The sequence below is a fragment of the Parasteatoda tepidariorum genome, chromosome 7 (genome assembly GCF_982258835.1).
Source record: "Parasteatoda tepidariorum strain Cologne lab strain chromosome 7, Ptep-v5.0, whole genome shotgun sequence".
In the NCBI taxonomy this organism is placed as follows: domain Eukaryota; kingdom Metazoa; phylum Arthropoda; class Arachnida; order Araneae; family Theridiidae; genus Parasteatoda; species Parasteatoda tepidariorum.
In genome coordinates, this window is record NC_141761.1 from 36,278,674 (window position 1) to 36,292,734 (window position 14,061).

Sequence of the window (14,061 nt, forward strand, 5' to 3'; positions counted from 1 at the left end):
AAACAAAATAAGATGATTGCTAAACAATATAGGTAAACAATATGAGTCTTTCAATTTATGAAGTTGAAGTTGCTGCTATAAGTTTAGTGCTTGATTACATGCAAAAGTATATTAACAAGAAAGGTGAAATCTTCCAAATACAGCAATTATTGATAAATTCGAAAATTTATCAATAATTGATTTTGTAAATAAAAGAAATTTCGATGGTGAATATTCTTCCTAGAATATATAGAATGTTTTTCATAGATTTAAATAGCTGCAAATAAGTACAAATTTGAAAAAATTATTCTTTTGAACAAATGTTTGGAAGATTTTACCTTTAACGCAGAAAAAAAAACAGCTCTGTTTTTTGCTGTATTTCTTAACCATAAATTATTAAAATGTTAAATAATATAATATTTTTCTTTTATTTTTGTCTAATTTAATGAAATATAATTAAATAAATAAAATATATAATGTGTGTAAAATATATAATATATCTAATTCATCGAAACAAAAATAAAACTGATTTTATCATAATCCAATAGTGACCGAAACCTTAAGAAATCGATTGGGAAAAAAAAAGTATGACATTAAGTTTTAAAAAACAGGAAAAAGTTAAATAATAAAAGTGGGATCTATTTTTGTTTCCACATATGGTTGTATTCTCTTCGTTTAATTAGATCATTGAGATCTTTTTTTTTCCTTTCTCGTTCTTTGTATTCATTAGTGTATCTTTCCACAGTTAACTAATTACTCAGAATAATATGACAATTTATATAGTCAAATCTATTCTGACGTTGTCAAAACAAAGAGCAACAGTTGTGGTCCATGACAATTAAACAGTTATCATCCTTCCTTTCGCCTTCAAATAATAGAAGCGGGAAAATGTTATTTTTAACTTCTCTTTCGTCATAATCATCTTTTCTCCGCTAAGAACAGAAATAGATGCTTGATGAGAACTTTGGTTTAATGCGTGACGACTGCATGATGTACCGAAAATTGGAATGGATATTTTATAGGAAGAAAATGACATACGAAAACAATTCATGATATGGAATAGCTCGACCAAAACATTAAGAATTACTTTTCGCCATTATGGAGCGGAAATCGCTTATTTGCTACTTGATGCTGATGTTCATTTTGAAACATATTGGTAAGTATGTTGTTGCTGTTTTTTAAACGCTTTTATTATTCTTGCCTTCTTTCAGTATTTTTAACACGTGTTTTTCGCATTTATCATCGAAAAGTATATAAGATTCTATTTAATCGACTTTTACTAAAAAATGAATTGACGTCACTGTTTCTTCTAAGGATGTACAGGGACCAAAATAAAAAAATAAAATGAAACACAAAAAATAAAATAAAATGGAACAAATATCTGAATAAGGATGTTTAGGATCCGATTTTCACGTTCTTGGACTTTATCTTAGTGATTAGTAGGCCTAACCTTGAATATGCAAATTAATTTGAACAATACCATATTTCAAGCTACGAGATAAGACGCAAAAATGAAACTTTCCCTGATTAAACATAAATTTTTCGACGTATTCAAATTTTTGTTGCTCAAAATGGGGGGGGGGGAGTAAGCATATTGTTAAATATGTTCTTAACACTTTGATCAGGAAAGCGGTCAAAAATATATACTCCTAAATATTAATTTTACTTTTTGTGTATTTCGTCATATTTCGAGAACATTTTAAGGGAATCGAAAACATTTTGCGCACAATTATAAAATTTGTTGATCCAATTCATTCTATGAAAATAATATTTAACAATTATTTATAATTTCTTATTATTATATTTAATAATAGTCGGAGAAATTCTGAATGATAAGGGAAATAAATATGTACATCATTTTAAAGAATGCAATTATGAATGGCAAAATACAAAATTTGAGAGCAATCTTTCTAAAAGATTCTGTGTTATCTAATTTTAAAAGAATCGTATATTTAAAATTTAACTTTTCAGAAACTGATTCACCGATTTCATTCAAATTTTGTATTTTATCATTTACAATTACTACTTCTAAATGATCTAAAAATTTGTCTACTTTACAAATCAAAATTCTTTCGACTATTATTAAATAAAATAATAAAAAATAATAAATAATTGTTAAATATTTTTTCCGAGCAATTACCTTTGATAATCGAATTTTATAATTGTGTGCAAAAAGTTTTGATTCGCTTAAGAAGTTTACAAGATATAGCAAAATAAGCGAAAGATTAAATTAACATTTAGGGGTTCAAGCCATAGAGCTGTAATAAAAATAAAGCACGTGAATCTAGGTAATTTCTGTCTTCAGAATGAAACCACGGAACTGAAGGGTGAATTGAAAGGGAAATTTTCATCTTCCCGTTTCTCCTTGTTATTTTAATGGAATAAAATCGATGTGGAAATTTTAAATCAAAAATCTTAAAATATGGTGACTTACTGTGCTGCAATTGATTGTATAAAAAATTTTATTAAAGGAGGACTTTATACCATAGGTTAGTTAATTTATCACTTTTTGGAATTAAAATTGTTTTTTTGCTATATAATTAAACTTTTTAGCATTGTTCTTCTTTTCTTTAGAACATTATATTAATCCCGAGTATTCCATTTTATTCATTCTTAAAATCAAATTTATGTTTTAGAAACTATATCAACAGTAAATATAAGCGAATAAGATAGAAACATAACCATAAAGTTACGATTTCATATTTTTTTAAAACAATTTTCAAATTTTGAAGTTAAATAGTAAGAAAAAGGATTATTAACTTCTAGTATAATAATTTGTTTTGCTTTTACAAATTATGCGAAACATTTTAAGACTTTAAACTATTTTTAAAACTTAAAAAGTACTCATAAGCGATTATCACAACATTTTTATCGTTTCTAAAATCATTCAAAAATCAAAATTTTAATAATTTTCGTAAAAATGTAAACAATTTTGTATAGTTTATACATATTAAAAAATTGGAATTCTAAAATAATTTTTAATCTACAAGAGTCTTGTCGAAAAATAACTCACTATTTCAGTGTTCCGCTAATCTTAACTCTTTTGAAGCTCTTAACTTTCCTCTATTGCTTGTACCTTCTTATAATTCGCACCCTCGAACCATTGAGTTAGAGTCTTCAGTGCTTGAAAATCCGGTTCCTGCATTTTGTTCTCTTCTTCACTTGGCGCACTGTACAAGTTTCTTAGCATATTCAAGGTTAAGATAGTATCTTCGTACGTGAAAATCCGATCATTAGATCAAAAGTTATTTCGATATTTTGCTTTTTATTTTCATAGGCATACATGAACTGAGTAAAATTACTATGCTATGGACTTGTAAAAACAACTATGATCCAATCTTATAATTAATATTAACATTTTGGTATTAACATTGTTGCTGCTGCTGCTGTTGCTGTAGTTCATTTACGTCGCACTAGAGCTGCACAATGGGCTATTGGCGACGGTCTGGGAAACATCCCTGAGGATGATCCGAAGACATGCCATCACAATTTTGATCCTCAGCAGAGGGGATGGCACCCCTGCTTCGGTAGCCCAACGACCTGCACGCGAAGTCGAGCACTTTACGGTAGCACAGTTTAACGAGGACCAATACCGCACACCCTCGGTCCCTACGCAGACTGATCCAAGTGGTCACCCACCCGCACACTGACCGCAGCCAGTGATGCTTGACTTCGGTGATCTGCTGGGAACCGTGTCTTAATGATCAGTCCACTGCGGGACGTATTAACATTTACATGTGTATTAACATTTGCATGTGTTATGCTGAAATATGCAGAACATATTTCCTAGCATTTCTCTAGAACTACTGGATTGATTTTAAATGAAATTTGATCGCACATACATTGATACAATACAATACAAATAACCACTCAACAATTGTAATACACACGCATCACCGTGCGTAACACTAGTTGAAGTCGGAAGATATGAAACAGCGGTTCCAGAATAAACAAAAAATAAGGGGTTAAAAGGGTATGGTCCCCTCTTACAGATATACAGGTCTTGCCACGTGATTTCATTCTTTAAATAAGGCCTTTAAATAAGGACGAAGGGGAGTAGCGAGTTGCAATCGCCCTCCCCAGAGCATCATAGACATGCTCTATAGGGTTGAGGTCTGAAGATCTGACTGTCCAATCCATCCGGCGAATATTCTCACTCTAGGGAGAAATTCGTCGAGCAGAAGACAATGTAGCCTCGCGTAATCGTCCATTAAAGTGAACTCAGGGCCAACTGCACCCCTGAAAAAGCAAACATAGGGCTCCAAGATCTCATCCCTATACCTCGCACCAGTCGCAGTCACGGAGCCTCTTTCAAAGACACGGAGAAGTGTGCAGCTAACCAACATGATGCCTACTCAGACCACTAAACCTACTCCACCATAATGATCGATTTCGCGGACATTGAAGGGTAGTTAGCGGGTCCCTGATTCTCTCCACATGAACGCACGGCGAGAATCGGTGTTTAGACTGAACCGGAATTCATCAGTGAAGAGAATGGTCGCTCATTGATCCATACTCCAATCTCTTATGTTCTCTGCACCAAGCTGACCTGACTCTTCTCTTCATAGAAATGAGCGGGACGCAAACAGCTGTCCTGCATCTAATAGTTTTACTCACAATGTATAGATCGCTTTGCTCGATGGCCAGAAACTATTAGTTGACAAAAAGACCAACACAATTGTCTAAGCTTTATACAGTACCCTGTGCATGGTTCGATATCCATGTACGGGTACCTAAAACTGTTATTGCTGATTGTGGTTGTTAATTTCGAAATGATTTTATTCATCTATTGAACAAAAATGCTTGGGATTTATAGATCACATATCAGTCACAGGAAAATGGAGCGATAGAAGGATGGCCTCGTACTTTGAAAATCGCAATTATCTGCCATACTTCCAAGATATTAGACATTCTGCTTACCATCTGTTTTGTTGGGTGTACGAACTGTCTATAAGGACGAATAAAAATGCTAAACTGCTGAAATGGTTTATGGGGGAAATTTACGATTACCAGGTAAATTTGCTTAGAAGGAAAAGCAGATATTTCTTGAAACAAATTTGTAATTAAACTAAAACAACACATGCAACTACAAAAATAAGTTTCAACATCAAACCATTCTGCTGAGTATACGTTTGTCTTTCAAGATTTGAACATGTTTTCTCACGTATTTCTCAGAGCGGATTCTGCGAAACCTCCTTAAACAGTTATTTATTCTGGTCCCCATAAAGTTGTTCAGCGTTGTTCAGCGACAAAACGCTTGATATTTTGGTGAAAATAAGCATTAAAATAGAATAAAGCCAGCTTTTATCTTAAAGGAGGATTCAGAGAATTATTTTACGAATGTCCAAAGAGTCACTTCATAAGACATTAAGCCGCCCGAACAAGCGGCGTACCATAGTGAAACGAGATTTGATTCATCATTTAATCCTGAAGTTCTAGTAAGAGCTAGATCTGAAAGATACATGCAGTTTCCTGCCAAATATATATATATATATATATATATATATATATATATATATATATATATATATATATATATATATATATATATATATATATATATATATATATATATATATATATATATATATAGATTAACTTTTTTTCCAGGGAGGAGAAAGTTGTGGAGACATTTATTTTGAGAGGCTTATTTTTTAAGGCTAACATAAGCATAAAATTTGAAATTAATTTCACAAGTAAGTAATGATATTGTCGCATAGAAAGAAACAGGATCACTAATTACGCTGATTTGTTGAACACATCTGACATACGTGAAACAAGATAACTTCTACTTGGAATGCTTTAACTTATATGCAATTGAATAAGGAACAGGAAATGATGTGATAGAAGTCTCTAGAAACTTCTAGAAAACATTCAAAAAATAAATAAAAGCTTAAACAACATATTCATGCATATTTACATTCTCTTCCATTTGGGAAGATAAAACTCGGAATCTCTGTTTCGCCAAGGCAATGATTTTCATCGCTCGGTTTCTCGGACACACATCATTACATTCTTCTTAGAAAAAACAGTGACCTCTCTGTTTTACTTTGTGGAACCTCCGTTTCGCTAGGGAAATGACTTTCACCGCTCAGCTACTCGGACCACGTCAATTTAATTATTTATATCGTATGAAATAGTACTTGGTATTAAATGTTTCTATCTCTTAAATTACCATCTTGGCAATTTGCAAATAAAAAGTATATAATTTTATAATCTTTTATTTTCAAATGTTGCAAAACTTAGCTAGCGTGACACATACAACCCTCACTCCCTTCAAAAAATGGGCTGACTCACATGCAGACGACGTGCAATAGCTTTTGTACTTACATCTTGTAATATAGATTCTTTCATGCGATGTTGCCGAATTGTTCTTTTTCCACTCCGAATATCAGCATAATGTCAGCAAGTGTCAGCGGCAAATTATCCGTTTTTACGCAGTGACCGATGCGAACTATCGAACATAATGTTTTTCGGAATACGCCTGTTCTGACACCGTTCCTGATACCGGCTCGGCCATTCCCCATTAGCTGTTGTTGTTGTTGTTGTAGTTCATTTACGTCGTACTAGAGCTGCTCAATGGCCTATTGGCGACGGTCTGGGAAACATCCCTTACGAGGATCCGAAGACATGCCATCACAAATTTGATCCTCTGCAGAAGGGATGGCACCCCACTTCGGTTATCCGACGACCTGCACGCGAAGTCGAGCACTTTACGGTAGAGCAGTTTAACGAGGACCAATACCACACACCCTGGGTCCCTACACAGACTAATCCAAGTGGTCACCCATCCACCCACTGACCGCAGCCTTGACTACTGTGATCTGCTGTGAACCCTGCCCCATTAGCAGCGCTATGTATCAGATAGATACACGTCAGCGTTTTCACTGGAAGTGGATGGAAGTGAACTCATGGATGGAAGTGAACTCATCCATCACGTTTAAAATCCACAGTTCAGTTGCATTAACATTCTCTCGCTGATGCATCTAATCTTGGTTCACTCGGCACACTAACGCCAGTTGCACACTGCATTGCCAAACAATCATAGCCGCAGTTAATATTGCTGTTAGTTTTGAAAGTTTATTGTAAATTTGAATACTGAGTTGTTGCAAAGAGGCACTTTGTGATGATTTTGTAAATAAAAACACTTTTTTTTTCTCCTGTGTTACTCTTTGCGTTCTTACCTTAACACGTCACCTTAAACTCTACATTCCTGCACAAATAAAAAAACGGGTTACAAAAAATACGTTCTATCATCCCTCAACGTGACCAAGTTCGTCCATAATTATAGAATACCCATGATCATAGATGAACCGTGAATACCATGATAGAATGATCATAGAATAAAAATAATAAAGAAATAAAAATAGAGATTAAAAGAGAGTAAAAAGAGAGAATAAGAAATAAAAAGAGAGAATAAGTTATAATTCTACATTTTTTTACCTACATTATTCTTTTCGTGTCAATTTTTTTTCCTTCTGCTAAATACTACTGCGAACAGATCAGCAAAATTTATAGTTTTAGTTTCAATTGTTTTTATTTAAATTTTGTCAACTTTTAGCCCATTGAAGTGTCAAATGTTATTTAATTAGAGTTTTTCACACTATCGTTGAAAGATTTAAGGCTCGATGATATTTCCGACCCACTTTTACACAAGTTCAGTTATTTTAATTCACAGTGTTTATTTTTTTTCCTTCTCAGATTGTAAAATGGATATCAAGTATGAAGGGAGGAAATACGTATCTGAAGGTTCTCCGATCTTCATCTCCTGTTTGAAGACAGCCTACGGGGTGCCAAAGTGGTCGAAGAATGGCGTGAACATTAATCCTCTGGAGTCAGACTTTTCAGTAATTGAGGAAACCTTACCTGACAGTTTCGTGCATATGGAACTTCGAACCAATAATGCAAGTTGGCAACATAGAGGAATATATAAATGTGATCCTCAAAGCGTTTCATCATATCCCATTGAAATAGTGATTTCCAAAGGTACTGATTTTTTTCCGTTTCCAATATTATTTTTTAATAAATATACGAGTATTTTTTTCGAGTTCCCCCCCCCTCCCTGTGGAGCGTGAATTCCACGTTGTGAACAATAATCTACGGTATGTCCCACTGAAATAAAACCATTTCGATTTGGTGTGCCATAACTTAAAACGAAACAAACCGATGATAAAAGCAAACATATGCATTAAGGAAGTTCATATACAAGTACATATTCGTAGAAATGAACTCACTTCTTGCCCAACCTGGACAGTAGAAAAATCTAATACATAAAATTTTTTTAAAAAGTGATCCGCCTTAATAAAGCCGCTTTTGTAAACAGCTGATATATTTGCCATGTTTATATATGACTCGGAATTTCTAGATTAGAAAGCGATCACACAAAAAGTCTCTCATTTTTCGAGGGCAGGGCAATCTTCGAGAGCTGCTCCAAATGTCAAACTGAACAGGCTTCTCCCGAGCACATCCTGGGGACTTTCCAGAGAGGACATATACTTATCCCCCCTTCTCAGGGCTCGAAAAAACTCAGAAATTTTACCCGTCCCCGAGGACGGCTTGTCCAACAATGCACCCGTCCTCCGTTTAAACTAACCCGTCGTTTCGAAATAAATAAAAATATAATTTTCTCCTATTTATTACAAACATTTATATAAATTGCACAATAAATTAGTCGTCACTAGAATTACATTATACAGTAATAAAAAAAAATACTAGGTTATACTAATACTAATAGTAACCTAGTATTTCTTTTATGAAATAATTTAAATGACAAGGGTCAAGTTATCTGGAATGTCAAGTTATCCGAGGGTACTGCGTTTTTTAAATGAATCAAATATGACGTTTGCCAGTTCCACAATCAAGCCAATGATTTACAGAGGTTTCTGAACAGAAATCTGAAAGGGGTTTTCCATTTAGGTAGATGTTCATAATTGCTTTTAAAGCTTCTTGTTTAAGACCAGTACGTATTGTGTTTTTTTTGTAAGTTTATTGCTGTAAAGCCCCTTTCAACCGCTGCAATACTCCCAGACAGAGAAAACATCAATATATGCGCAGTATGTTGCTGTATTGTGGATCATTTTGCTGCCTTGTAACTCACAAGACTCTGTAAGATAACAAAAATTGAAAATGCATCACGAACATTAACGGGAAAATGGCCGTCCGCGCGGACGTCGGATTCGAGAAATTCGTTGTCCGCGGAGAATTTTTGACCGTCGAGGACGGGCGGACGGGCTGTTTTTCGAGCCCTGCCCCTTCTGGTCCTCGATTTTCCTAGGGTCAACGGTCTGATGGACCTTGTCTGACTTCGTCAGGCATCGGAAGATAACCCACAACACAACAACATATATGACTCGGAATACATGATGTTGCATATCGTTTACCAATCTTCTGAGGAGAGTAGCACCAACATTTCCCCATATTTCATTGATAGCAGCCTTCAATTCAGCCACAGCCTGAAACTGGCTGCTATTTACATGTATGCCAGAATTACTGAGGGTATCATCAAACTTTTTCATGGGGTTGAGATTAGGAAAAAGGACATGTCATTTATGACATGCACCCTATCATCTTAAAACGTGAAGATTTCCATCATGAATAGAGGCGCTATTCTGCTGAAAAATCTAATTTCGGTCACCAATCATCTTTGCAAATTGTCTAGGAAAATCCATGTTCAGTTTTCTACCCTAAAAACTTTCCCCTACAGTGAATCTCCATTTGTGTTATAGTAGAGAATTTATTTAAAAGATTCAATTGCAAATTCAAACTGCTTGGACTCCGTGAGGCAGTCATACATTATTTTCATTTGGTAATCTTAAAGATAAGCACTCTTAAACTATTTTTGTTAGTCTGCGCGAGAAGGTCAGTGCTGTTATAAGTTCATTATCATTTGTTTGACTAAAAATGAGTCCTTTTAATTTTTCTAATTATTTTTGTATTGTTAATTTTTAGAGACTGACGAAGTGATGAGAAAGCAATCAAAAGTTCAGTTACGGGTCAACAGAACTTTAAAAATGGTTTGTGATCTGGAGGAACAAGCAAGTTTTCCAATAAACTGGTATGTTTTTTATAATGCATTATTAGTAATATACACCGAAGAGCCATTACATTATGACCACCCTCCGTCTATAACATTGGGCTCGGCCAGGTTTTCATGGTTTCTCGCTCAGGAACAATGTTCTCATGGGTCACATTAGGACCCATAATCCTCATAGAAAAATCTCTGACGCCTGTAAGCTACTTGAACATAGTTACAGACAAGGTTCACAAATTCATGGCAAACAATTTTCCCTGCGGGGATGGTGTTTACCAACAGGATAATGCACCATGTCATAAGGTTCGAAACGTCGAGAAACATTCCAGTGACTTTCAACTCATGTCTTGGCACCCAAATTCACCTGATCTTAATTCAATAGAGCATTTGTGATCCTACTTGGAAAACCAAATTCCTGCTGCCACGCTACCCCCGCGCAATGTGAGGGAATTGCAGGACCAGTAGGTGAGCGCTTGGTACAAGATACAAGGTACAAGGTACTTGGTACAAGAAGTGGAATCGATGCCACGGCGGGTGTTAGCAGTTTTGAGGGCTAAAGGTGGTCCTACATGTTATTAGCAGGGTGGTCATAATGTAATGGCTCTTTGGTGTATTATATAATACATCGGCAAACTATATCTCGTGTTTTCCTAATGATTCTAATGAGTAAATGGTTGCTATTCTAATTTTAGAATCTGTAGCATTATACGTATTTCTAGACATGTATAAAGAATATGTAATTTTTTTTCCCTTTAAGTTTTTAATTTGTCCAAAATACGCGATTTTGAATGCATATATGTAGCAAACGTTAAGGACAATTTCCAATTTTTCGCTACACATAATTCATTTGAAATTGTTTTCATGTGGACAAAATATTTTTCGAAAATATCCATATATGTCTTAAAATGTTTACGGAAATATTTTAAAAAAGCATCTTATATCAAGGTAAACATTAAAAATATTATACAACAGGGGCTCTCCTGGCAGAGCGGTGTCGCGTCCAAAAACTCTGTGCGATGCGTGGAAGCAGCGGGTTCGAATCCCAGTGTTACTCTGGATATATCGTCGCGTTGTACTTGACAAAGATTTAACAGCTTTAATTGAGCACACAAGCCTACAAATGTAAGTTTTACCAATAATTAAATAAAATAAATTTTACAATGGAGCATAATACTAACATATAGCACATCCATATCACGACTATAAGGGAAAGCAATTTACGACTTTCTCTATAAAATTTTAAAATGCGCGGTATTTTTATAAAATTAGTTTGTGATTAGCAACATGTTTTTGAGAATGCACAGATGAGTCCATGAAAATTTTTAAAAAACATTTTATTTTATCCAAAACACGCGAAATCTAAAAAATACATGACGCTATCACAAGAAGAAATAATTTGTGAATTAATTGTTTACTATGCAATTTGGAATTTTGTTATTTGACTATTCTGAAGTATTTCATCTTAAGAAATATGTATGGTGCTGCTATCTGGTGTAGATTATTTTCTATCACAAAGTTTCATAATTTTGTAAATTTAAGTAATAAAAAAGGACGGCCCTGAGAGTTTAAGTATTTTTTTCCCCATAAATTTTATTTTTTTTATAAATTTAAAAAAAACATTTTTTTTTAAATTTTGGAAAGATATTTTTTTGAAAAAGAAAATTATGAAATGAAGTTTTTTTCTCTTTACAAAATCACATAATTCAACAAATTTAAATTATTTACGAAATACGATGCGAAATTTAAAAGAGAAGTATAAAATATTATATATTCATACAGTATACTTTTCTTTTTGAGTGATTCTTCAGAAAGTGATATTCCTGAGAAGTAAAATATGGTTTATGAAGCATTTTTTTAAAAGAAAAGTATTAAATATTAATGAAAATAATCTATACACGGATGACGTTATCATTAAACATACTTCAGTAGGAACTTTGTGACAAATAAACTAATGAAACGTGAAAACAAAAAGGGTAATGGAAAAAAATTTAGTATACATATCTGATAACTTTAATATAAAGCTGCAAAAAAAGGCACAATATATATTTATTGTACTATGTATTTCATATTAAAGTCCCACAATAGACTGATCGTAGGACAAGGTGAAGTCAAGAATCACTGACCTGCGGTTGGATGATCACTTTGATCACCCGCAATAGGACCGAGGGTACTAGATATGGGTCCTCATTAAGTAAAGTGCTCTACTTCACGTGCAGGCATCGGGTAACCAAAGCAGGGAAGTCATCCCCTCTACAGAGGATCGGGGAGATGATCTCTTATCATCCCCCGACCTTTTCCATTAACTCATTGTGCAGCTTTAGTGAGACGGAAATGGAGTACTATTACTAATACTTATATTGAAAATTTACTTTGTATGACTACAAGTTTGAAGACAGGGAACATAAGTGACGCTTCACGTTCAAATTATATATATATATATATATATATATATATATATATATATATATATATATATATATATATATATATATATATATATATATATATATATATATATATATATATATATATATAAACCAAACAAATTTTAAAGATACGCATGTTACAGTACAAATAATACTTCATCAGGGGATACACTGCCATCCTAACATGCTGGAGCCTTTGTGCCCCGAGACTCCATAATGGAAAACAAAATAAGAATATCATACAGCACCTCGAAATAAAATCGAATATCCAGAGAAACACAATTTAAAAAGAATACAAATTAAGTCAAAAGTACACTGAGAGTAACACGTTTGTTATATGTAGACGAAATAGTAGTTATATGTAGACGTGTTATTCCCACTATTTTTACTAGTGTACTTTTCTCTCTATGCAATACAAATTTGCGTCATTTCAATCAAAGCATCAGTCTTAGTTCCAATGCTTGATCGAGAAGTCCCCTTGTCTTCTGGGTTCAGTTCAAAATTACAAGGCTTTAGAGATTAATATTGACCAAATTAGGTCGGCTGTTCAATGTCTGTTATAAAATAAAAATAAAATAAACAGGAAGTGAACTTTGGATGTAACGATATTAACATTTAATACGTGATCAATTCTTATTTTGATCTACTTCTGCCGTGCTATTGAAAACTCATCCAAAGCGACAAAAAATTCAAAATTGAAATTTTTATATATTTGGTATCTTTATATGGTAAGCTACATATTACAAAAGAAAATTTTTCAAAAATAAATTTTGTTTTGTCAGTTTTTTCGAAATTTCATTTCAGCTTTCATAGCATTAGCAATAGAAGGAGAAAAGTTGTCAAGCCACTGAATCAATCGTCAAGCACTTACGTTGTGTTTTCAATTGCACAGTAGAATTATCTCTTGCAGTTGATAAAGTTTCTTGCTCCTTCTAATTGAAACGAACAAAAATCAGGGGGATAGTTATACTAAATCATATCTTGGATGAAAAAAAATAATTGAAATTGTTTAAGAAAGTAAAAGTTTCTAACGCAAACTTAAATATGCTAAGAATGTTTCTTTTTATCGAATGCTATTAAATAGAATGTTTTTAAAGAAAAATCCTTTTTATTTTTTGGTCAAAACGTTTATGAAAATATATGGCCATGAAAAAACATTTTTGTTTTGGAATCCAAAATGAATGTTTTAAGCAGAACATTTATTGGGATCATAAAAAGTTAAAACCGTGTCATAAAGCGTGTATGAAAACATCATAAACTATTCACATCGTTACGAAATGAGTTTCTTGCGAATAATAACGATAAACCTTTTTTGAAATCATGCTTTTTAAGCCATCAATTAAATCTATGAACATTGCACTCTACGCAAAATAAAATATAAAAAACATCCTTTTGTTTTTACGTACCAGGACTCAATCAAATGATTCTATGGTCTGAACTTAAATATGTAATTAAATAGTGCAGAGATATTTTAAATTAAGAAATCACACATAAAAATGTACTTTCTATGAATAAACATCTTTTTTCAACGGATTTGGGTTTTCGATCTTCAAAGAATTGGCCGCAATCTGTAAAATATAGTCCCAATAGCTTCGTCAGAAGAGCAGTCGAAAGTATTGTTAATTT

The 14,061-nt window shown here is 33.3% G+C and overlaps 2 protein-coding genes across 2 annotated transcripts in view; one reads left to right on the forward strand and one right to left on the reverse strand.

The window, feature by feature from the left end:
• The window catches only part of LOC107440033 (uncharacterized), a 61,563-nt gene extending 58,465 nt beyond the window's left edge, over nucleotides 1-3,098 (reverse strand). Inside the window, exon 1 of the mRNA XM_043043633.3 lies at nucleotides 2,993-3,098. The gene's annotated coding sequence lies outside the window, so the exon portion shown is untranslated. The remainder of the gene's footprint in view (nucleotides 1-2,992) is intronic.
• The window catches only part of LOC107440016 (basigin), a 52,608-nt gene continuing 39,431 nt past the window's right edge, over nucleotides 885-14,061 (forward strand). The window contains exons 1-3 of the mRNA XM_016052787.4: nucleotides 885-1,135; nucleotides 7,681-7,965; nucleotides 9,928-10,033. Of these exons, the coding sequence (XP_015908273.3) occupies nucleotides 1,078-1,135; nucleotides 7,681-7,965; nucleotides 9,928-10,033 (449 nt within the window). The 5' untranslated portion in view covers nucleotides 885-1,077. The remainder of the gene's footprint in view (nucleotides 1,136-7,680; nucleotides 7,966-9,927; nucleotides 10,034-14,061) is intronic.